The 24,959-nt window shown below is 39.2% G+C and overlaps 1 protein-coding gene across 1 annotated transcript; it reads left to right on the top strand.

Moving 5' to 3' along the window:
• The first annotated feature begins 385 nt into the window (after positions 1 to 385).
• On the top strand, positions 386 to 24,711 carry LOC142099980 (vitellogenin-A2-like). The gene is made up of 35 exons (XM_075183987.1): positions 386 to 425; positions 712 to 729; positions 1,460 to 1,611; positions 3,779 to 4,030; positions 4,820 to 4,984; positions 5,112 to 5,260; positions 6,161 to 6,311; positions 6,817 to 6,974; positions 7,355 to 7,514; positions 8,883 to 9,008; positions 9,318 to 9,536; positions 10,519 to 10,742; positions 10,857 to 10,954; positions 11,689 to 11,813; positions 11,904 to 12,005; positions 12,101 to 12,220; positions 12,310 to 12,499; positions 12,818 to 12,911; positions 13,194 to 13,379; positions 14,530 to 14,677; positions 15,560 to 15,779; positions 15,865 to 16,037; positions 16,174 to 16,617; positions 17,007 to 17,054; positions 18,302 to 18,433; positions 18,894 to 19,106; positions 19,232 to 19,374; positions 20,037 to 20,175; positions 20,598 to 20,733; positions 21,378 to 21,564; positions 22,003 to 22,097; positions 22,812 to 22,909; positions 23,492 to 23,651; positions 23,976 to 24,128; positions 24,423 to 24,711. The coding sequence occupies exons 1-35, from the start codon at positions 386 to 388 to the stop codon at positions 24,524 to 24,526; spliced, it is 5,322 nt and encodes a 1,773-aa protein (XP_075040088.1). The 3' UTR covers positions 24,527 to 24,711.
• The last annotated feature ends 248 nt before the right edge of the window (positions 24,712 to 24,959 follow it).

The raw sequence follows: 24,959 nt of genomic DNA, 5'->3' as shown, positions 1-24,959 counted from the left end.
TCATTCGCCGTTCTTATCAGTGAGATTAGATCTGTTGTATTCTGTCACCGTGACCAAAAAACAAACAGGTCAACTTGACCCATCCAATAATTAACCACCTTTATTTCATTTCTATAAAATTATAGCATTAAAAAAACAAAATGTAGTTAAGATGTAATATCTATCAATGTATCTAATTTAACTTTTAACATGAACGTTCTGTAGGATCAACTTTTTAATGTTTAATGTGGCATTAATATAAATTATCCTTGATGTGCAAACAAGTTTGGATATTAGGAAAAAAGTTGATTATTTACTAGTGGTTACAGGTTCCAATATTACGTGTTCCAGGATATTTTGGTATAAATATTCCCAGGCTGTTGGTGGTTTGCTATTCACCATCATCATGAGGGGAATCATCCTAGCAGTACTGCTTGCACTAGCGAGTGAGTGTTCGCTCCGAATTAAGCTCTATCTTATAGCTTATTCATTATACATTAGATACTTTATAGTACGACTATCTTATTATATTTGTTATATCAATTAGATTAATTAAATTAACAATTTACTCATGTTTTATTTAACTTACCTGTGTATAGGGTCATCACTTAAAATATGCCATATATATTGTACAGTGTATGCTCATTTATATATATTATATCATAATATAGTCATTTTGTTTTTAATGCCAATCCTTAACTTGTCTTCTTCTTTCTTGTCTTTTTCTTAAAGGTAGTGAAAAATCAGACGGTAAGTGTGTCATTATCTGTATTTGATGTACAAAAAGTTGAACTTAAACATAAAAACATAGAATTTAATGAAAGAAAATAATCGCCTGGTCATCTTGACGGTTTTCTTCAACATGTCTGTGGTGTTTATAATGATTTTCCTGACCTGACGGCATTATTGGACTTCAGGATTGAGTCCATGAACATATTAAAAATTGCATCTAGGATATGTTTCTAAGGGGAAACTTATAGCATTCATGGGTGGGTTAATTGCATCGTCAACCCTTGTTGATGGAAAACCTGTCATTACATTTTTAATATGCATTATATAGATATAAAACAGAAAAGCTTAAAACACATAGAACAGTAAGTACTTGGAGGCAAGCTCAAAGAGCATCAGTAACCTGCATAGAGTGGAGGCAGCCATTTTGTGCCGTGAACCAATATTCAAGAAAATGCAGCAACCATTTTATGACCGTTCCCCGGCAACCAGTGACATCACTGAAACACGAACACTGGGGACTGGTTTCTAGTGAATTCATAGGCTGTATCTTCATGAATATTGGTTCAGGCCACAAAAATGGAACATAATGATCAACAACTCTCATATGCCATGTGTTCATCACACAAGTAATAGGTCTTTGGGAATTGTTCCTTTGGTTAAAACCAAACAAAACAAAGAGCACATTGTGTCTCTCTAGTGCATACATATAGATTATACAAGTAACATCTTCATATTACTTTAATTGCAGAGCAACTTTTAAATCCAACCAAGTCCTATGTGTACAGTTATGAAGGAATAGTGGTGAGCGGCTTACCAGACAATGGGTTGTCCAAAGCCGGGCTTAAGTTGAACCTTGACATCGAGATCAGTGGCTTTGCTCAGAGAACATTCATCCTAAAGGTAATGTCGGAGATGGGTTTATATTAGTGATGGCTAACCTGCGACACTCCAGGTGTTGTGAAACTACAAGCCCCAGCATGCTTTGCCAGTAGATAACTAGCTGATAGCTGGCAAAGCATGCTGGGGCTTGCAGTTTCACAACACCTGGAGTGTCGCAGGTTAGCCAACACTGGTTTATATCAGTAGAGCTTGTAGGTATAAATCTGTTGGCAACCCAAGCCTTGCCTGTTTCACAAACCTAATATTTCTTCAATAGCCTCCACTTTCCTCTCACAGAGCAGGAGATACCCTGCCCAGCATTAGTTTGTTTTATGTTTTTCCACATCTCCATTTAGTAAAATAATTGCATTTTTATTTTATTCTGATGTAAATAATATATTGACTTATGTGATGCGCCATATTAGTGTCTTTGATTTTTGTTAAATTCAGGCGTCTAAATTATTATTATTATTATTAATATTTATTTATAAGGCGCCACAAGGCGTCCGCAGCGCCGTACAGAGACAAACAAAATTACAATACAATGGGAGACAGCACAGTACAGTAAACACAGCAACTCAGTTAGCTCAATGCACAGCTAGAGAGGGAGGGGAAGGGGAGGGAGGATCTGCAAATGACGGGGCCCAAGAAGGAGGGCGCGGAAGACAGGGAGACCCCCAGGGGGGAGGAGGGAGCGTGAGTGGAAGTGGGGTGGAGGACCCTCGAGGAGGAGGGCTAAGTAGCTGGAGAGCAGAGTTAGAAGTGGTGGAAACAGGAGGAGAGATGGCCCTGCTCAGAGGAGCGTACAATCTAAATAAGGCATGTCAGTTCTGTCTCCGGTAGCGCAGATATTTAGGTATTTATATTCAGTTAATCAGAACTCAATATATTTGTTGAAAGTTTGTGATCTTGATAGAAGGCCCTACTTCCTAGCTACAGGCTGATTCGGTCACTGATATCATGCAACTAGATAAAAAGATTACATACAGCATGCAATGTCAAGTTTGTAATGTCCTCTAACGGTACTTTTAGAGATATATTAATGATTGTTGCAAAATGCCAGTTTAGAAGCCGGCCACATATACATTGTTTATCCTTGCAATGTGATGTTTGTAGTGTACATTTCAGTATGTGGGATTTAACTGAATTACCTCTCTCAGGATGCGTATCCAGCCACTTTAATCATGTGAGGCTTAGTTTGGAATCATTTGGAGTAACAGAGATAGTTGCTGATGAAAGAAAAAACAATGGACATTTAAAATTCAACTTTCCTTTGGGGGGGTGTGTCTCTTTTCTTCTTATTATTTTTTAGAAAAGTTGTTATTGAATTTATTGTAGTCTACAAAGCTGGCTACAGAACAGTTGGATGTAGGACACAATTGATTGTCATTGCAAGTGTCTCTAATAAAAGAACCTTTGTAGTCTATAATTATGTCCCCTAAGACTGGATATAAGAATACTAGACAGGTTAGAGACTAAGGGATATATTTACTAAGCTGCGGGTTTGAAAAAGTGGGGATGTTGCCTATAGCAACCAATCAGATTCTAGCTTTCATTTATTTAGTACTTTCTACAAAATGACAGCTAGAATCTGATTGGTTGCTATAGGCAACATCCCCACTTTTTCAAACCCGCAGCTTAGTAAATCTAGCCCTAATGGTTGGTCTGTTGCCTAAGTGGGCTTAGAGGAATAATGAATGGATTTAGAGGGAGGTCGGCTTCATGTGCCTATAGGAACCATTGTTAAAGACAGGAAATCCTCAAATATTTTCCTTGCTTAATTATGCCCAGTACAAGAGAGTGAACAGTAAGGCATTGTTCTACCTGACCGTACATAATATAAGAAAACATAGAGGATTATGTTTCCCCTTGGTGCTCTCACTCATGTTTGGTTGGACTGCATCTGGCCAGACCCTTAATGACATTAAATAAAACACCTACTTATGTCATATGCAACCCCATGAATAAGATTGTCAGGAAAGCTTTGGGAGAAGATAAGAGGATTATGGGTAACGACTAAAACAATGGCTAATGGCAAGCTTGGTAAAACACAACAAAAGGACTGTGACTGCTTTTTTTCCCCCATAATATTTCCATTAGACCAATACAAAACATTGTGCCTTTTCATTTCCTGATGAGAACCCTGCACTGGTATATGTTCCAAACACTGATCTTTTCCTTTCCATAGGTCCAAAGAGTTGAAATAAAGGAATATCATGGCCAGTGGCCCAGAGATCCTTTTACTCGATCCCCTAAACTGACGCAAACCATTGCGGACGAGATAAAGAAGCCCTTTAAGTTTGAATACCACGATGGCCGGGTTGGAGACATCTATGCCGCAGAAGATGTCTCGAGAACAGTGGTCAACATCATTAGAGGAATACTCAATCTGTTTCAAGTTCATGTCAAGAGGTCCGAGAATGTCTATGACGTGGAAGAGGTTGGTCTTGTTCGATTCTGACATACACATGCCATTGCCCTTTCTCGAATTCTTGAACCTACTTTTTACTATGATCAGCCATTGCTACCAGTGATGGAATATTCTTAGGTAATTTGTCGGCAGGAGGAGCCCATAACATAGCCGTGATATACTTTGGGAGATCATGTCTCTGTTTATTACAAAACACTAAGGGCTAGATTTACTAAGCTGCGGGTTTTGTAGAAGGTACTAAATAAATGAAAGCTAGAATCTGATTGGTTGCTATAGGCAACATCCCCACTTTTTTAAACCCGCAGTTTAGTAAATCTAGCCCTAGGAGTATGAGGATTACTGTGTATATTAAAATATACTTAATGCTATGAGATCGTTGGGTGTTCCAATAAACATTTACACTCAACAAGAGGTCCAGGCATGGGAAAAGTAAGTGTGGCAGGGACCAATTTTTTGAGCACATTAATCTGCCACTCTCTGCCACGCTCATGCAGTATTTTCCTTTTGTGGGCCCCATGGTAATTTGGGATTTTAGTTTTTTTTATACGTTCATTAGAATTCATAGTGATCTCTAAACTCCATGTTTGTACAACAACAACATTAATGCAAGAGATTCCGTAACTACTTCCTAGACAGGAACAAGATTTGTGGTAGGGATAATACCAATGCTTTTCAGGGTAAAGTGAGCAAGTACATCTGAGAATGTCTTAGCCAGTTCTAAGTATTTTATCCATCCATCAGCCAAACCAATGTACTCTCGTATCCACCATAGCACTCACAACCTTTTTTATTATACAGAACTCTATTTCTGGAAAGTGTATTACAAGATATGTGTCCCAGGAAGATAACAGGAAGTCTAATTCGCTGATTCTTATTAAATCACGGGACCTTACCCGGTGTGAAGACCGTGCGGTAAAGAGGCTAGGAATGGTTTTCCTAGAACCTTGCAGAGCATGCCAACAGGTAAACGTGAATTTGTATGTCTTAGACAGCCTTTGGCTGGATGACTGGCTGGAGATGGCCCGATCTATTTGTTGGACAAGATACAGTTTGGATATCTAGTGCACTCATCAATTGCTTCTTTCTTCAGAAATCCAAGCACTTGCGTGCAGTACTTACAGCCACATATAGGATAAAGAACAAGGCACAAGGGCTGATCATTGAAGAAGTTAAGGCCAAGGAAGTGTTCCAGTACTCTCCATTCTATGAGCTTTATGGAGTCGCAGTAACAGAAGTCAGGTAGAGTATATTCCAAAGCATTTTATCTCCTGGACAATGACCTAGGAATCTCAGTGGGTTGATGATCACAGATGGGTAAATGATCATAAGCAAGTCCAGATACATAATTGGGCAGATAAGGCAGATGTCTATGGCCACCTACAGAATAGGGCCACTACAGCAATGCCAACCTCACACACTTGACCACTTGGTTCATTCCTCACTAGTAACCAATGAGTTTTGATAGATTGAATACTGGTTCGGACCACAAAATTGCTACTTCTATTGTGTGTGGGTACACTTTAAAGTCATCATCATCATCAGCTATTTATATAGCTCCACTGATTCTGCAGCGCTGTACAGAGAACTCAGAGAACATCAGTCCCTGCGCCGTGGGAGCTTACAGTCTAAATTCTCTAACACACACACACACACACACACACAGACAGACAGAGAGAGACTAAGGTCTATTTGTTAACAGCAAATTAACCTACCAGTATGTTTTTGGAGTGTGGGAGGAAACCGGAGCACCCGGAGAAAACCTACACAAACACGGGGAGAACATACAAACTCCACACAGATAAGGCCATGATCAGGAATTAAACTCATGACCCGAGTGCTGTAAGGCAGAAATGCTAACCACTGAGCCAACATGCTTCTCCAAGAAAACCTAGAAATATGTCTGCTTAAAGCTGGTGTCTCCATGCATCTTATATTAGACTCCAAAAAGATAATAATTTAACAGGAAATGACATTGATGAGCACTTATCACTATACACTCATAAGGACAGCAAACATCTGCATGAACTTCAGAATCTGCTGTCATAGTTATAGGTTTTACCCATTACCACACAGTCAGCTGTTCCGGCCACCCTTTTAAGACCGTAAAAAATAACTCCAAAAACGTCTCTTCTCTTCCAGACAAGTCCTTACCTTGAAGGATATAAAATCCAGCTCAGTCAGCGAGCCACGTGTGCAGCTGGAAAACCGCGGGGGACTAAAATACCGCTTTGGCTCTGAAGTCCTTCAGATGCCACTCCACCTACTGAAGGCTAAGAACATAGAGTCACAGGTGAGCTAACGTGAGCCATGCTGTATGAGAGAGGGATATCAGTTGTTTGAGGGCCCATATGGCATCAACATGGCCCGGGGGAAATTTAGTACTAGGAAGAGTGTCTAAAGTAGCAGAAATCGAGAGGCAACTTCTTCGATGGTGGCAGATGTTGAACGGTGGATTATCGCACGAGCATGCATGGGGGCGTGCCTATAATTTTAGAGAGTGCTTGGCTGCTCTCCAACTCTTCCTATCCCCATAATATACATGGGCAATGCTGCGAGAACTACTGTTAGGTGCACGCAGCTCTCTCTTTTCAGGTAGTGTGAAGCGGGGGCAGGGTCCAGCCACCTCAATTATACAGTGCCCCAGGCTTGGAGGGGGTTTCCAGGCACTAGGAAACCCTCCCTCGATTTGCCTACGCTATGCCCCTATATTGCTCTTTACAATCATAGGATAGTTGAGAGGGCCTTAGTGTTCTGCCTATGCTATGTTTTTAAAGATTATTTTACCCCTTTGCCAGATTTCAGAAACTCTGCAGCACCTGGTACAGAACAACCAGCAGCAGGTACAAGGAGAAGCCCCGGCTCAATTTTTACAGTTGATCCAGCTCCTGCGGGATGCAACCCCTGAAAATTTACCGAACCTAATACAGCAGTATGCTGAAAGACCTCAGTACAGGTAAATGGTCTACAGTGGCTGTACTTTACTAATTGTCTGTGAACTAGCTCCTTGGAGTAGATCACAAATTAACAAGGTCATTTTCTGATATAAGGGTAGATTTATCAAAACTTCTAAAAAGGAATAGCGAATATGTTGCCCATAGCAACCAATCAGATTCTACCTATCATTCTCTTAGAATGTATTATATAAATGTTAGAATAGAGCTAGAATCTGATTGGTTGCCATGGGCAATATCTTCACTATTCCTTTTTAGAAGGTTTGATAAAACTACCCCCCAGTCTCTGACATTGCTTTGAATATATCAATATACAGTATATTAAATATCTCAATATATATATAGTCTAAACATTTCCATTTTTTTTTATTTTTTTTTGCAGAGAATGGGTGTCAAAAGCAATCCCTCTAGTAGGATCTCCTGAAGCTCTTAAGGTTATCAAGCATAATATTCCAAACCAAAGCACACAACAAGCAGCCATGTCTATCACCCTTGCAATGCATCACGCCAGGGTCAGCCAGCGCGTCCTACAAGCTGCAGTTGTAAGTATTATGCCCTCTCCAGACAATATTATTTATCTGAAATACTGAATATAATTAATCTACTTTCTTCAAAAAACACAAGTATTGCTAATATCAGCATAAATTCCTGTAAATAATATTTGTATAAATTGTGAGTTCTGGTGTCATTGCTTTTAATCTGTGATGTCATCACTTTTTCATTCATGAGGCGGAATGTATGTATTGTAAGGAATAATGCAGATATTAGAAGCCATCTCCTCTGGCTTTAGTCCCTTATCCTTCTCCATATACGGTAAATGCACGCTGGAGACATTATCGTGTTATTTCTATAGTCTTTAATGTAGGAAGCAAACTTTAATTAGAATGCAAATGTAAACAGTGTCTGTTTATTTAACATTACGTTCTAATTACACCTTAAAGTGTACACCTTAACTACCAACACTGGAGGTGGGCTAAGCCATTATGCATTAGAATGTAGCCACATCAGTTCACTAGGAACTAGAGATGCTTGAGCTCGGTCCACGAGAACTGAACATACCCGAACTTAGCAGATCGAGTGCCGAGCCGAGCCAGCTCGGTGCTGTCGCACGCCCTCGGAATTGAAAATGAGGCAAAACGTCATTGTTACATCGTCGGATCTCGCAAGCTTTGGATTCCTTTTTAAGATCCAACATAGCGAGGGGTGGGAGGGAGGGCGGACCCCCCTTTTTCTTTTCTGCCACTGCTGTGTGGCAATGTGTCCTAGATGTGCTAGGAACTGCCGTGTGTTTGTGTCATTGCTCTGTCGCTTACCATCCAGCCAGGCAGCTGCAGTATTTGTCCCAAAGTGTATGAAAATAATATTGTGATCTGTGTGGTGGTCAAAATTGACTGCAAATGACTTGAAATTAGTGTTATTAAGGTTAATAATAATGTAGGAACAAAAAAAGTGCAAAATTATGTGATTTTACCATATTTTAGGATTTTCTCTAAAAAATCCAAACTCTAAACCAAAACCAAAACACATGAGGGCGGTTTTGCCAAAACAAAAAAACAAAACACAAAGCTAATCCAGATCCAAAACCAGTTCACGGCGGTCAGTGAGCATCTCTACTAGGAACCAATGTTGCGGACTCCTAGTGAATTGAGGCATTCTAAAAATGGCTGCCTACACCAAGAGTAGGCAACAACTGTGCTCTAATAACAGTATTTCTGAGGTAAAATTACAATGAGGAAGTCATTTTTCGGAAACCATCATTTCTAGTAACTGCTTAAAATTATTTCATGATATAGAGTTTGTTAGGAATTCAGTATATATTTTTATTAACAAAATCTTTATTATTGTAAAGAGCCCAAAATTTTTTTAAAGCAATTATTTATTAAAGCTGTATGTTTTTTTTTCCTCAAAAGGATATACTGCAGGATTCCAGAGTACAGAATTCACCGATGCTACTCAAGGCGGCCATGTTGGGCTATGGCACACTGATTAACAAATTCTGTGCAGCTATTGAAGCTTGTCCAGAGTCGGCTCTGCAGGTAAGCATTTAATACAGTGAAGCTGTGTGTGCCACGCTACAGTACGACATAATTTATTGAACATGAATTCATCATTGTTTCTAAGCTCATTGGCTGCTTTAAAAATGTGTAAATGTGCAGTAACCCATAGCAACCAATCAGGAATGAGCTTAGATTGATCCAGCCCATGTTAGATTTTGAAAGCAAACACATGATTGGCTGTTATGGGTTTCTGCACATTATCTTATAAGTATGTTACCTAACTGCCATTTTTGTTATTGGTTGACAAATATTCGACATATTCTATATATGCTTTGCTTCGTCTTTCAGCCCCTCCATGATTATGCGGCTGAGGCAGCCAACAAGGCCCGCGTTGAGGATATCATTCTGGCTTTGAAAGCTCTAGGCAATGCCGGGCAAGTTCCAAGTATCAAGCGTATCCAGAAATTCATACCAGGATTTTCCGCTAGTGCCTCCCAACTACCAGTCAGGGTCCAGGTCGATGCCGTAGCATCTCTGAGGAACATAGCCAAAGATGATCCCAAAAGAGTAAGTGCCTTACAAAAGGTGAAATTATGGGATATTGCAGTTTTTCACAATTCCACATTATACCAAGGCATGCAGGGTTCAGAAGGAAATGCATTTATAATGGGGTCCAATGCAGAAGAGAAAATAATATTAGCTATGAAAAACACATTACTTATACCAGGAATACTCAATAACATACAATATGGACTTAGTTTTATGTTATACCTCTGTTCAGGCTATGAGCAAACTCAGGGGTTGTGTCTGCTCTCTGTCCTATTTTTTGGTTCTTTCCCATTACGGTCCAGACCCCAATGACATCACACTTATTCCAAATGATGTCACATATAGCCCTGAATTTTAGACTACAACCCAAAACAATTGTATCCCGAGAGGATTATCACCGCTTGCTAAGAATGCCAGGAGATCTTTTGAGATTAATATTCATATTAATATTTCTTTCCGAGAAAATAAAAAATATGATTAGAGACTCTTAAATGACGCTGAGATATCACAGGACAATAAAGCCATTTTTCCCATGCTTTGGAGATTACGCAGCCCAGAGTCAACTATTCCTTGTTTGTCACTAACCTCACTGTCACTTATTGAATTACAATCTATACCAGTGGTTCCCAAACTGTGTGCCTAGGCTCCCTGGGGTGCCTCGGATATCTCAAGGGGGTGCCTCAGCCAGGGCCAGTGGTAAGCAAGGCGGGGGGCTACTTGGTAGTTATTTTGGCTTAGGGGTGCCTTGAAAATATTTTGGAGACCCTAAGGGTGCCTTGAACTGTGAAAGTTTAGAATCCGCTGATCTATACTATTCGTTGGTTGCAAGCACAAAAGAAAATACCTGTTCGTTTCACCTGTGTATCATTTGATTTACCTTGTACGATCAATATAATATTGGTATTGAAGACTTGTAAACATGTATAAGTCAGCTTGTATAGAAAGTGCCTTCCCCACTCTGTTATAGCTTTTAATCATAAATTGCTTTCTTTTTTTCTAGGTTCAAGAAATTTTACTCAGTGTCTTAATGGACCGTAGCGTTCATACTGAGGTCCGAATGATGGCAGCCGCAGTCCTATTGGAGACCAGACCACCACCAGCCACTGTGATTACTATGGCTCTTGCCGTACAGAAAGAGAGCAAAACGAACTTGCAGCTGTCTAGTTTCGTATACTCCTACATGAAATCCTTGACGCGGTCCACAGTGCCAGAGTACCTTGAACTGTAAGCGTGAAAGGAATAGCGCCCCGGATTTTGTCTGTCACATTTTTTTATTTTTATTTTTTAAATGATTTACTCATTCAATGTTTTTGTTTTTGTTTGTTTTTCTACATTTAGGAATGCAGCTTGCAATCTGGCCCTAAAGCTTCTGAATCCAGTCCTTGACAAATTGAGCATGCGCTACAGCAAAGTGATTCACCTGGACACTTTCAATTGTAAGCAACAGCATTGAGGGACCGTTACAAATGTAACTGCGTAAACATTTTATAAGCAGTTATAGGGAAATGATGGTTTGATTGGCGTAGCGTACAAACACCATTCTTGAGAAGTTGTTATGTGTGCACTATTTTTGATAGGTGTACCATATTTAGTTTCAAATGAAAGAAAATTTTCTGGCGTAAAAGTATTCCCAGCTCGTTTGATTTTACCAGTGGTGTCATATTTTATATGGCTATATCATTATAATACAAAATGATATATAAAACTTCAGCAAGCAGTCTTTTCATTTGTCTAATGAAGATGTGATTAACGATATTACACAATCCGCAACATTCGGTAATTGCATAAGTGGTTAGCACTTCTGCCTTCCATCACTGGGGTCATGCGTTCAATTCCCGACCATGGCCTTATCTGTGAGGAGTTTGTATGTTCTCCCCGTGTTTGCGTGGGTTTCCTCCGGGTGCTCCGGTTTCCTCCCACACTCCAAAAACATACTGATAGGTTAATTGGCTGCTAACAAATTGACCCTAGTCGGTGTTTCTGCCTGTGTGTGTGTGTGTGTGTGTGTGTTAGGGAATTTAGACTGTAAGCCCCAATGGGGCAGGGACTGATGTGAGCGAGTTCTCTGTACAGCGCTGCGGAATTAGTGGCGCTATAGATAAATAAATGGTAATAATAATAATAATTATTTTAGTGCACTAGCAATCTATCCCTGTTTTTGTTCCTAAAGACCCAATGATGTCTGGTGCCATAGCCAATCTTATCGTTATGAACAGTCCCACCACCACACTGCCAGTTGCCCTCATCCTTAAAATCCGGGGCTACACAGCTGGTGCAACCACAGATATAGCTGAGGTAAAGACGATCTAAGCTACATTACATTCTGGCGCGCAATTACAGGATTGTGTCTGCATTAGTAATTTGTAATTTGCATGTTTTGTGCAGGTCGCTCTACGGGCCGAAGGACTACAAGAAGTTCTCAGGAGGCAAAACATTCCATTTTCTGAATATTCTATTAGTAAAGTTATTATCAAGATTATCAAAGCAGTGGGTATTTTAGATTTTGCCAAAACTCGTCTTTTGAAACTGTTTGGTTTGGAATCTTTCAAGCATTAATATGTTACTTCTGCTTTGTCCCTTAGCTGATGGGATTTAAATCTGTTCGTTCTGAGGTGCCTCTGGTTTCTGCTAATGTAAAGCTGTTTGGTCAAGAGGTTCACTATCATGAGGCAACGCAAGAAGTCATTCAAAATGCATTTAAGGTAAGATTGTTCCTATTCGTCTGGCATATTCAGAACACTTTTGCCTTGCTCCATGAGGTAATTTTTTTTATATCTTTCATTGTATTTAGCTAGTGACGGAGGCTGCATCCCGACACTCAATAGTTAAGACAATTATTAAGCACCTTCTCCATGGACTTCTAGGACAGTGGGTTCATCCGGTACTGATAGCCGAAGCAAGACACATGGTGCCTACTTCCGTCGGACTTCCTCTTGAATTGAGTCTACACTCTGCCGCTGTAGGCAACGCTGCTCTTAATAGTAAGAAACATTACATTTCTTTATAGAAATACGCAGTAAGTCTCTGGCCTTGCTTATTTCCATCTGCAAGTTTGATGTCGCTATCGGTGGAGCACAAAAACAATGATCAGATGGATACCTAAATGGCCCATCCATGGCTTTTTTTCAGAAAATGTTAGCAATATACCAATGACCAGATGGATACCTAAATGGCCCATCCATAGCTTTCTTTCAGATAATGTTAGCAATATTATTATATTAATTGTTGCTCTTAATATTTCTGTTTTTCCATTTGTTTTTTCATTGTAAATAAATAATGTGTGTGTGTGTATTTTTCAGTCGATATGAAGGCAAATCCATCCCCTTCCAATGACCTGAGTATCGCTCAGCTGCTTCAGTCCAGTATCCAATTACATGCTGATATCACTCCCAGGTAAGTAGATATGTCTCATTCCAGAATACTTTCAGAATTTACAGATACTCATGAAAACATATTTCCTAGAGACATAGCGGCAAAACTAAAGCAGCTTCTAATTTCTGCTTTTGCAGTGCAATTTAGAAAATGAAAGCAAATGTTTGATTGGATGTTATAACACATTAAATAAATAATATTCATTTTGATCAGGGTTAATTTCCATTTTGTTTACAAATTAAAATGCAAAGTTTTTGTCAGATCTGAATTGACAGCCTAATCACTGTTTTTTTTTATTTACAGTATTACCATGCATACTGTGGCAACGATGGGCATCAATACACATTTAGTACAGTCCGGAATTGAAGTTCATGCAAAAGTCCAAGCAGTCACCCCTGCAAAGTTCACAGCAAAAATTGACGCTAAAGAGAGAAATGTCAAGATTGAAACTGAACCAAGCCAGCAGGAGAAAGATCTTGTAACAGCAAGGTAATGTGCGTGCAACGCATTTTGCATTGTTACATGTGAGTTGTACTTCATAATATAGCCACAACTAAAAGTGGCATAACATATAGAGAACTAATTACTTCTCGAATCCATTTCAGGCTATTTCGTATAATGGGTAGCTAGGAAGGGAATTAATAACAGCATGGTAATGTGTGTACAAGGCATTTCACATTGTTACAAAACAACATATCATATAGCGGATGAATGTAGTATAGTATAGGGGATTAAGCAGATAGAAAATGATGTAGTTATTTCTCATATCCATTTCATACTATTTAGTATATTGGGCAGTTCGTAAGGGGATTAATAACAAGTAATGTGTTAACAACGCATTTCACATTTTTTTACAAAACAACATCATATAGTGGATGAATGTAGTATGGTATATAGGATTAAGTAGATACACAGATTATGCTGTGACTTCTCATATCCATTTGATATGATTTAGTGTATTGGGTAGCTAGTATGGGGAATAATAACAGCATGGTAATGTGTCACAATGCATTTCACATTGTTACAAAACAACCTATCATATAGAGGATGAATGTAGTACAGTATAGGGGATTAAGTAGATAGAAAATGATGTAGTTACTTCTCATATCCATTTCATACTATTTAGTATATTGGGCAGTTAGTAAGGGGATTAATAACAAGTAATGTGTTTACAACGCATTTCACATTTTTACAAAACAACATCATATAGTGGATGAATGTAGTATGGTATAGAGGATTAAATAGATACGCAAATTATGCCGTCACTTCTCATATCCATTTCATATGATTTAGTATATGGGGTAGTTAGTATGGGGATTAATAACAAGTAATGTGTCTACAACACATTTCACTTAGACACGGGTCAGCTCCATTTCCCAAAACATATATCATAGTAAAACAAAGAGTATGAGGTGTGCAACGAATAATAGATCACATCATTTTTTGCAAACAGGATGCTATGCACAACTCAACAAATGAAAGGTGCGATTCCCCATTACATAAAAAAATCAGATAATAAATCAATTGTATTAGATGACACTCATAAACCATAACAATTCATATCAAATAGTGGACAGTGGATACTGAGAACTATAGACAATCATATTGGTTACAGATTTGCTTTTTCTTTTTACTACAGAATTCAGGTGTTTGCTGTGTCCAGAAACCTGGAAGAATTGGAGTCATCGAAGAAGACACCAATCGTGCCCAAGGGAGCTGAGCAGGACATTTTGAAGAAACATTTTGAGAAGTCTGACAAGGCGTCAGTAGAGGGCACCAGCATCATGGTAATGTGGGGAACATTGTTCAAATCTATTCTGCATAATATTTGCCTCGTTCCATACTTGGGCCTGAAATTTTCAACGTTTCACCCACAAAAGTTGGTCTTAGGTGTTTTCAGCCCTAACACAGCCACTCCATACAGCAGAATTAATTGACTATCCCTGTTTTATTCATAGGCTATTCTGAAAGTGTATAAAAAAAAAATACCCAAATCCAAACTGGCCCTCTTCATAGGGATAGCTTATTTTTTAGATCTGAATCCCTTTGTCTGTTCCCTTCCACCATTGTACTAATTTTGGATCTGATCTATTGGTTCTCAAAATTACATGTAGCTCTTAAGTCCAATATAATAACAATTAAATTATGTATTTTGGCTTTGTGGTTTTTGTAGATGAGCATAGAAATGTTTGTTTTTTTGTTACTTTGTATCTAAAAGTCTGTTGAGGTGCATAGGTATGTAAAGCAAACATCCATCTCTTTACATTAATCTTAAGAATCCCTTATTGACAGGGCAGTGGTTAGCACTCTTGACTCACAGCGCTGGGGTCATGAGTTCAGTTCCTGACAAAGAATTGTATATGTTTTCCCAGTGTTCCCGCTTTCCCAGTCCTTCAGGTTTTCCAAAAGAGCCCACTGACCACTTTGATACTTGGTTGAGAACTTGGATGCTAGTTGAGAAGTTCTCAAATAACAATCATGGGATTATCAAAGGTCCTTTACAAATAAATATTCTTTTTACCAGTACTGAAATATTTGCTTTACCAAAAAACTTAAATCTTCTATTGAACATTGAGAGTTTATTGTAATATCAGAAAGTCCATACAACAAGGAGGCGGTCAAAAATAATAAGCCTTTGTAAAATGTTTTTGGTTTTTTTCTCTGTTTAGGAAGGATCTTCAGAAATAGTGGCCAAAAAATACGCTTATCCAGGAGAGACTGGACAACATCAATATTCACCTTCTGAGTTGTTTCACCTCTGTGTTAGAATACCAAAACTTCCTTTCCATATCTGCCTACAACACAAAAAGCGAAACGCAGCAGGACGCAAACACAGCCTTTTATATCAGATCGCTGGAGAACATGAGACCAAATTATCAGTGAAACCAAGTAAATGACCCTTAGTGGATCCATTTCATCTCATTGAGTAACTTGACGTCCCCAGATTGTGTAACCTCCACTTTTTTTTTTACAGTCACAAGTCAGAAAGATGCCCCTATTGAAAAACTACAACTGGAAATAACAGCGGGACCCAAATCTGCCTCTAAAATATTCGCCATGGCTGACCTCGAGGAGAAGGCTGGCGAACAGCTCGAGGAATCCGAGATCCACAAGAGGCTGAGAACAATCCTTGGCATTGACGATCTGGTGAGTATTCTCCTCTGGCTTACTTTGGTTGCACGCGTCTTTGAGCTGCCCTGTTATTGGGTGGTGATTTTGGATGGTTTTGGAATATCTTGGGATATGTTGACAAACTTTAGAATTGTTCATTGTGACATTACAGTTAAAGGCCGAAAATCGAAGCATACATATAAGTAAAAAGAAGTCACACTGGAAAGGCAAACATATTACCGAGGCAGCAAAGACCAAGAAACAACAAAGTAGTAGCAGCAGTAGTAGTTCGTCTGGACAATCGTCACAATCATCTCAGTCTCAATCATCTCAGTCATCTCAGTCACCGTCATCCAGCAGTGAACAACAAGACGACTGGAGAAAAAAAGGATACACACAGAAATCAAGGGAAGATCAAGATCAAAGACACAAAAACAAGAATCAGCTACATAAAGGCCAGAGCAGCAGCAGTAGCAGTAGCAGCAGCAGCAGTTCTGGAAAAGGTCAAAGTCAAGATAGAAGCAGCAACAAGCATAGAAAAGGTCAGAATCAAGGTGATTCAAGCAGCAGTAGCAGCTCCAGCCAAAGCAGTAGCAGCAGCAGCTCAAGCCAACAAAACAAAAACACAAAACAACAACACCAAACCAAGCATCAACATATCAAGCAACGAGGTCGAGACGGTTACGATGAAAAGGTATCAAGACTATCGCTTGTTTTTTATAAAATGCCAATAGAATACGATGACATTTGTTATACACTGTTCAGTGCACTAAATGTTTTAAAGTAACTTCTATACATAGAATAGCGCCCATTTTTTATTTAGCTATATCGCAAAATTAAAGCTACTGTGATATGCAATAAGGTAGCTGATTTATTTTGCTTTAACGGTACACAAAAGCATACATGATTAACGTAATTCTAAAAGAAAAAAAAGAACATTAAACATTTTGTTTTGTGACCAGTTAAGTTGCTTAGTTCTAACTCTTTCTTTGGATGTTTTTCAAGTTTCTTGGCGAAATCTACGAACTGCATTTTAAAAGACCTTATAGACAGGTAAGGATTTTTTGCTTATCATTACTATATAATATAGTGTAGATTTGTAGCAAGTATGAGGCAGTGCAAAAATAAAGTCAGCCTGTGATGAGTAGTTGCCAATGACATGCCGTTTGTACAAGGAACAAAATACAATCCAAATGACCAAAAAAAAAACAACGCCAAATCTACAGTACCGCACCTGACCACCAGCTAATGCACAGATCTTCAATTGGACTTATTTAATTTACTTTAAAATGGCCAGATAGGGTTAAAAAAAAAAAGACTTGTTATCTTGTTGTAGCTCCCATTATATCTTTTAACTTTGCAGTCACCTCTGCAAAATCCTGTGCCTGCCTTGCACTGTAAATTATATTTTTATTACCAGAGAATTGTAATAATATATCCTTTAATATCCTTATAATGAACAGCAGGTGCTACAATGTTCAGAAACCATTTATCCAGAAAGTACCATGTCACACCACCAGGAGTGTATGTGCAAACATTTGTTCTGTCCGGCTCTATTTTTGCACTGTATTTTAGTATTCAGCTAGGCTGTGCCCCCCCCCCCCTCCCCCTTCCCCCCAACACACACACACATGTCCCAAAATCAGGGTATATTTTTCAGGTTCAGAGTTTATACCAGGTAGCTGGATTTGTTCCTGACTCTAAATCAGCTCCAAAGTGTTTCTTCCTGTAGTTACTAGGAGGAGCTCTGTTAAACAATTCAGTGAGGAGGGTAGTGTCAGGGGCAGTGTGTGAAAAGAAAGGAGTCAATTTTAAGTTATGGTTTAGTATTTTATAGGCAAGTGACTGAAAAATCCCTTATCATCATCTTCAGCTATTTATATAGCGCCCCTAATTCTGCAACGCTGTACAGAGAACTCACTCACATCAGTCCCTGCCCCATTGGAGCTTACAGTCTAAATTCTCTAACATACACACACACAGACAGAGAGAGAAAGAGACTAGGGTCTATTTTGATAGCAGTCAATTAACCTACTAGTATGTTTTTGGAGTGTGGGAGGAAACCGGAGCACCTGGAGGAAACCCAGGCAAACACGGGGAGAACATACAAACTCCACACAGATAAGGCAATGGTCGGGAATCGAACTCATGACCCCAGCGCTGTGAGGCAGAAGTGCTAACCACTAAGCCACCGTGCTGCCGCTTATTCACAAAAAAACAAGTCACGAGCATTCTGGATACTAGACTTCATATGTGTATGCACTAATCTCCTGACGACATGTACTTCTTCTCTGTTTCAGCGTATACAAACGGCTTCTGGGCGCGTTCGGTCAACAGAGTCTAGTTCTAGTTCTGAAAGCAGCAGCAGCAGTAGCAGCAGCAGCAGCAGCAGCAGAAGCAGCAGCGATTCTTCCAGAAGACCGCAACCACGTGTAAGTCGTCTGTCGGTTGGGGGCCAGGGGCGTTATAAATTGGGAGGCGTTCCTAGTCAGTGCCAGGGCCGCCCCTTGCTAGACCATAATAATGGAGACCTGACATACAATGGTGGAGTTTCGTCGGCTAACTTTAAGAGAGTCACTATGTCACGTATCAAAATACATGTCATCACTTATTTTAATAAACGCATCACAGCAGACACGTTTAGTTGAACTTTGAATAAACACAATACTCGTGGAATATTATATTGCAACCAAAATCCTTTATCCATATCCATGAAAATAAAAAAGTTAAAAGGGAAATCAGTGGACAGTTTTTGACTGATCAATAAAATTAGTTATTCTCCTTCCAATTTTACCTCAGTGTATAGGTCTCAAATTCACATAACATGACACTCCCGGTAAGAGAAAGTTTACCCATGGCTTCAAATTGTAATGTACGAAACTGTCATTTTAGTCCGGATTCCTTGGAGAAAAGAAATCCCCCAGCTTGGTGGTCACCGCTCAGGCCATTAGATCCGACAGGAAGAAGCAGGGTTACCAGATGATCGTGTATTACGACTATCATTCGTCCAAGCCCAAGTTACAGGCCTACGTGGTGGACATCACTGGTGAGAGCCGCTGGAGGGCCTGTTTGAATGCTCAAGTTGAAAGCCAACATGAAGCCCAGGTATTGGTTCATATTGTATTCCACACATCCGTACTGGTCGTTGATCTATCAGTGTGCACCATAAAAATTCTGAGTAATGATGGAAACAAGCTAACCCCAATTGCACATATCTCTTTGTGGCTTAGGCTGACTTGAAATGGGGTGTGAACTGTCAACAGTACAAGATTTCTGTCGAGGCTGAGACTGGACGCTTGGGTAACCAGCCAGCGTTAAGGCTAAGGGTTGCATGGCCAAGAATCCCATCCAAACTGAAGTCCATCGGGCAACTGTAAGACAATAATTTCACTTTGTTCATTCTTGGAATTTATAACTGTCAGTAACGTTAAAACACAACTCTATAATGGGATCACCTCATACAAGTAATTTGCTTTATCAAATGAACAGGAACTTGTTTATTACAAGGAATAATGTAATAAAAAGGATATTAGACGTTACCTAGTACATCGGTGACCAGCATAAAATGATACAGTCACAGAACTCCTTAATGGCTCCTAATATTCTTATATTTTACAGTAGGGTTACTACAGCCAGAGATTACGCTAACCTTAATCCACCCAGGGTTAGGACATAAAAACATATCAAACACTAGGGGGTGCACTATTCCATGCTCATAAGAGATTATGGTTGAACTGCCGGACATTGAAAGGGGCCGGGCCTTTGAAAAAGTGGGCGTGGCTTCATAAGATTGTAGTTGGGACTGGTCAGATTTGGGAGGATGGGGTGTGGCTTGTTTTGCCCTGATTTTGCATTTTTAAATGTTGGGAGGTATGTCTATGTCAAAGGAGGATTTATAAGCAATCACTGTTCTAAGGAATAGCAGGGAATAGCATTTCCCTAGTATACAATTCATATTATTATTTTTTTACTGCATAACGTCATTTGATATCTGTCAGAACATGATTTATAATTGTCGTGAATCTATTATTTCAGAGTTGGCTGGTATATCCCGGGAGCTGCCTTCCTGTTAGGATTCTCTGAACAGTCACAGAAAAACCCATCCTCGCAAGCAAAGATCATCCTGTCTCTCAGCAGCCCTAGGATCATGAATATTGTCCTTAAATTACCACGGGTAACTGCCCCATTCACACACAAGATTATATTCATATTGTCCAAAATGGGGGGACTGCTCATTTATAATTTACTGGGCAATAACTTGAAACGGCGAATGTCTCCTACATGGGAGTATTCCTAATTTAGTCACTAGTAAGAGGCTTTTTTAAGGTACGTTTGAATAGTTTCTAAACATTTTATTGCATTATCTTCATTTCTTGCCAATAGCGGGTGTCCACAGTTTTGAGGTGGGTGGGGCTAGAACAACCGGCAGCCAATCAGAATGGTCACAGCAGCACATATTTCAGGAGACGACCGAGCTGGCCTTTGCCAAGCATTATGTTAATATTCTAGTTATGGGTTTACATTTTGTGTCGTTTCTTTGTTCACATTTTGTTTTCGTGTGTATTCCCGGCTGAATCTGTGTTAACTGTAATGCAGGTGACTCTCTACAACCAAGGCCTCCACCTCCCGATCGCAATCACCGCCGCCTGGCATGCTCGCCCCGCTGACATTCAGGTCCCTACTTGGAATATCTTCGCTGACGTTCCCAACAACATAGCCAACAAATTTCAAGGTCAGGAGTGGTGATGTGACTGACTTTTATGTATTTAAATTCCTATATTGAAGTTTTATATATGAACATACACTATGTATATATACATATATATTGTGACCGGGGCAGGTGTCTTCTCCTGGGGTAGATGGTAGTATGAAGCAGCCAGGAGATCACATAAGTCCAAGGCTTTGGGTACAACTGGCCTCAGACAGTTTTATTAAGCAAGAAAAGAAAATTCAAAATAAAACACCTTGCCTGTCAAGCACTAACTAAATACAAGTCACTCCTGACTAGCAAACTAAAACAAAACATAAGAAGTTCCTGCATGGTTTTCTCCCAGCAAAGATCAGGAACAACAGAAGAGAAGACCTGGACTGGGCCTTGTAAATGGAGCCCACCCTTCTCTCTCCATCTACAACCCCAGGGGCCCTTTACCAGCTTTTCCCTAAAGCTGAACATCTCTCTGGGAAGCATTTCCTGAATATAATCACCCTCTCTGGAGGTTTAAAACATATAGGTTAGAAACCTGGGACTAATATATATATATATATATATAGAGAGAGAGAGAGAGAGAGAGAGAGAACATTCATCCTCTAAGAACTTTGCTGTACAAGCTAAAAGTATTTTTTATCTCTACTTATAATTTTCAATCTATATTCCAGGACATTGCACAATAGCCGACAACATGATACAAACATTCAACGATGTGAAATATAACTACACAATGCCTGGAAACTGCTACCACGTTCTTGCTCAGGATCGTACTAACGAGTATAAATTTGTGGTTATGGCAAGGAATTCTCTGGAGAAACCAGAATACAAAGATATTAATATTAAGCTGGGAGAGTTGTAAGTAACAAGCCTATCTTAGTGATCTATTACGTTTCTATGTTTGCAGAATATTACTACTATACTTTATAAGTAGTATATTAAATCCTTTCTCTTTATACTGGTGAATGTTTATTATAATGTCATATTTGTTATTTTATTACTATTTTAAACTATTGATTATTTTAGAACTATATGATATTATTACACAATTTATTTATTATATTATTATATTATTTTTTCTATATATGATGTTAATACTGTATTATACTTGTTAAATATTACATTATTACATAGTACAGTAATTTACGCGTTAAATGAATTATACATTATACTAGTAATACATTAAAGTTTTATTATGTTACAGATATTTTAGGATAAATAATATTAGACGGTTGTGCCAGTCCATTCCTTAGCCACAAGATAAATGGTTTCCTTTACACTTTCCTCTTTTCCCAGTGATATCGAGATGTATACCATATCCGGAGAGCCCAAGTTGAAAGTTAATAAAATTGAAATTTCCAAGGACAAGCTTCCATATGAACCCAGTCAGGGTAAGTGGCGTTCCAATTTAGAACCAAAGAACAGACAAAGTCAAAAGATTAAAGACACATGGAAGGTCTGAGATATTCTATTGCAAGCAGATTAAAATGACCATCAGATATTTTTAGGGGCCATACAATGAAACATCTAGATTATATACTGATAATGATAAATGTAAAAAGTCCTGTAAGTAGTATTAATATAAAAGATTAAATGTAATTATTATAATCAGGAGTGCTGACATCTCTATTTTATTATACATTAGCTACACTTCTGAGTTATAGGGAGTAAACAACTGTCTACTGTTAGCTATAAGGGTATTAGTCTTTTAATTAGTTTTTTATAATCTTTATTTCATTTACAGTACAGGGGTACAATTCACCATGTATATTAAGCCCTTTGTATACCAGTAGTACAGGTACGTCCCTGTGTAATGGCTAGGAAGTCATAGGCAAACCGATAGGGGGTTTCCTAGTGCCTGAAAACCCCCCTCCAAGGCTGGGGCACTGTATAATTGAGGTGGCTGGACCCTGCCCCCGCTTCACACGGCTCTGCTTGAAAAGAGAGAGCTGCGTGCACCTAACAATAGTCCTCGCAGCATTGTCCATGTATATTGGGATAGGAAGAGTTGGAGAGCAGATAGAACTCTGTCTGGCATTATTAGGTGGCCTGCCCACGCCATCAGAAACATTATTGCACTGATCGATGCTATAATCCATTTTTAGATCCCGCTGTGCGTATTGAGGCGACAGAAGGAAATCTTGTCTTCTCTGCCCCAGAGTTTGGTATCGAGAAGCTGTATTATGATGGGAAGTCAAGTGAGGTAATTACAAAGCTGACCGCACATTACTGGGCAAATGGGTCTCTGTTCAGTTTGGCCACTCATATGGGTGTTTAAATTTGTTGATTGACCCAAATGGCTTGATCACATAGGGCACCAGCTGGCCAGTGATCAAAGGCACATGTAGATTGTAGTCATTGACTATTCATGTTTTCCAAACTTTAAGATAGAATTCCAATCAATGTGTATTGTTCTCAGCAATCACTGGTTATTAGAATGGACAAAGTGATAAAATTAAATTAACCGAATAAATTGCCAATTGGGCGGTAAGCTTGATGCTCCACTCACCCACTTGGGGGTAAATGTATCATGGTCCGGTTTTTTTCAACTCGCCGGAAAGCGGCGAGTTTACAGCTAAAACTTAAAGCGGCGCTGGCTTGTAAAGGCAAGTTTGCCTTAGTGTTTTTCATCCTCCCCTGAAAAACAGTCAACTGGCTATATTCTAAAAACAAATGTTTTGGTGAGCATATATTGGTTAATCAATGGAAATCAACAGACACATTTTAATAGGATTGCGGATGAGTCGGTGTTTAAAGTGCCATTAACGTGTCACTGCCTACGTAGGTCCTCACTGCAGTATGGATGAGAGGTCAGACCTGCGGAATCTGTGGTCACCATGACGATGAGAGAGAATCGGAGTTCAGGATTCCAGACGGATCAGTGGCTAAGGATGAAGCAAGTTTCGGACATTCCTGGATCCTGTCTGACGAAGCCTGCTCAGGTTGTAAGTGTCTACTCAGTTATCTGTAGAACAGTTTACATATATATCCCCGGGTATAATGAACAATAGACCTTTTTATGTGTAGTACGCCCACCTTGTTATCAAAAGCAAATAAATAAAAAAAAAAATTGTATAGAATGGAGAGCAAACTGAGCCACCTGGAACAAGACCTTCATTAATGAAAACATTACGCCAACACTAGGACCAATATTTGGCATATTAACTTGTTTTACCCACTTTGAAATTCTGTATTTTTCCAGTTATTGCTTATATAGCCGAGATACAAAATAATGTATATTTAATTATGCTTTATACCATTTTTTGCAGCCTGTAAACTTGAGCGTTCTGTGGTGAAGATAGAAAAGCCAGAAAATGAGGAAAGCAAATGTTATTCCCTACATCCAGTCCTGCGCTGTGCTAAAGGCTGCACTGCGACAGCCACCGCCCCTGTCTCTGTCGGCTTCCACTGCCTCTCTACCGGTGAGTCTCCAACAATGATTACCGATCTACTAAGTAGCAATACAGGCTGGCTATACCTTCATTCCATGTAGAAATGTGTATGTTTTATATATATATATATATATATATATATACACACACACATACACACACACAGTGGTCGAAGTCAGAGCCTTAGCTTGAAACTTTAGAGGAAAATTGCCCCCCCCCTAGCCTTCAATTTTTAACCAAATGAACCTAAAATATTCATAAAGTGCCCCCCCCCCCTTAGCTGTATGCCATTGCCATATTTTTAACCCTCTCCTTCACCCACAGATCTGGCAGAAGGACAGACCCTGATGGACAAGCCGGAAGATTTTACAGAGACATTAGAAGCTCACACTGCCTGCTCTTGTGGATCCCTCCAATGTGCAGCGTAATTACCCCTCACCGTTCCTGTCACTGGAACATCTTGTTTATATCTAGATATGTTAAAAAGTTAAAATAACACAACAATGAGCTGTAATGGCAGCCCCAATCAACCCAATCGCATTTCCAAACCAAGTGTATAGTTCTTCACTGTAAACACTGAAATTTTCAATAAATATTTGCATCCACAAAATAATCTTTTGTAACGCGTTTTATTTTATTTTTACATGTCTTTGCTTTAAATACCTGATTATTTTTTTTTGTTAGATAGCAAGAATCTCTTTTATTCCAAATCTACATGTAATAGGATATCCTCCCATAAGATCAACAGTTACCTGCTGAAATATTCTGTGCTGCTGTGAATATTTCCCAATGATCTGACTGGCTACAAATAGTACTATCCCCACCCCCACTACAAAACTGGAGACACACAGATGTACGGGA

The sequence above is a fragment of the Mixophyes fleayi genome, chromosome 8 (assembly GCF_038048845.1).
Source record: "Mixophyes fleayi isolate aMixFle1 chromosome 8, aMixFle1.hap1, whole genome shotgun sequence".
NCBI classification, from domain to species: Eukaryota; Metazoa; Chordata; class Amphibia; order Anura; family Limnodynastidae; genus Mixophyes; species Mixophyes fleayi.
The sequence above is the reverse complement of the archived record's forward strand: the minus strand, read 5'-3'. Positions and strand labels throughout refer to the sequence as shown.